Source organism: Bison bison, unplaced genomic scaffold (assembly GCF_000754665.1).
Source record: "Bison bison bison isolate TAMUID 2011002044 unplaced genomic scaffold, Bison_UMD1.0 scf7180017864041, whole genome shotgun sequence".
NCBI classification, from domain to species: domain Eukaryota; kingdom Metazoa; phylum Chordata; class Mammalia; order Artiodactyla; family Bovidae; genus Bison; species Bison bison.
The window spans coordinates 1,060,878-1,061,177 of NW_011494613.1; the positions used below are offsets into that span (position 1 = coordinate 1,060,878).

General features: G+C 67.3%; 1 protein-coding gene across 1 annotated transcript in view; it reads left to right on the forward strand.

The window, feature by feature from the left end:
* Positions 1 to 6: 6 nt before the first annotated feature.
* Positions 7 to 300, forward strand: part of FAM177A1 (family with sequence similarity 177, member A1) — a 17,340-nt gene continuing 17,046 nt past the window's right edge. The window contains exon 1 of the mRNA XM_010835294.1: positions 7 to 136. Coding sequence (XP_010833596.1) covers positions 44 to 136 — 93 coding nt within the window. The 5' untranslated portion in view covers positions 7 to 43. The remainder of the gene's footprint in view (positions 137 to 300) is intronic.

Genomic DNA, 300 nt, shown 5'->3' on the forward strand with positions numbered 1-300 from the left:
TTGTTATCTCGCCAGCGCCAGCAGCCCTGTGGCGGCGACAGCGATGGAGGGGGAGCCAGCGAGCCGTGAGGAGGGAGAAGCCGTGAATGCCTCCGGAGCTGCGGCCGCCTCGGCGTTCAGGGAATCGGCACAGCAGGTAGGTGGGGCCGCAGACGATTGCGACAGCCCCGAGGCTGAGTGAGGCCAGAAAGCCCCGCCTCCTGTCTGCCTAGTCCGCCGCCTGCCCTTTTGGCCTGTCCGGCCTTCCTTCGAGCAGGCCGTCCGCTGGAGGTTCCGTATGGAGCTCTTCTTCACGGTGGC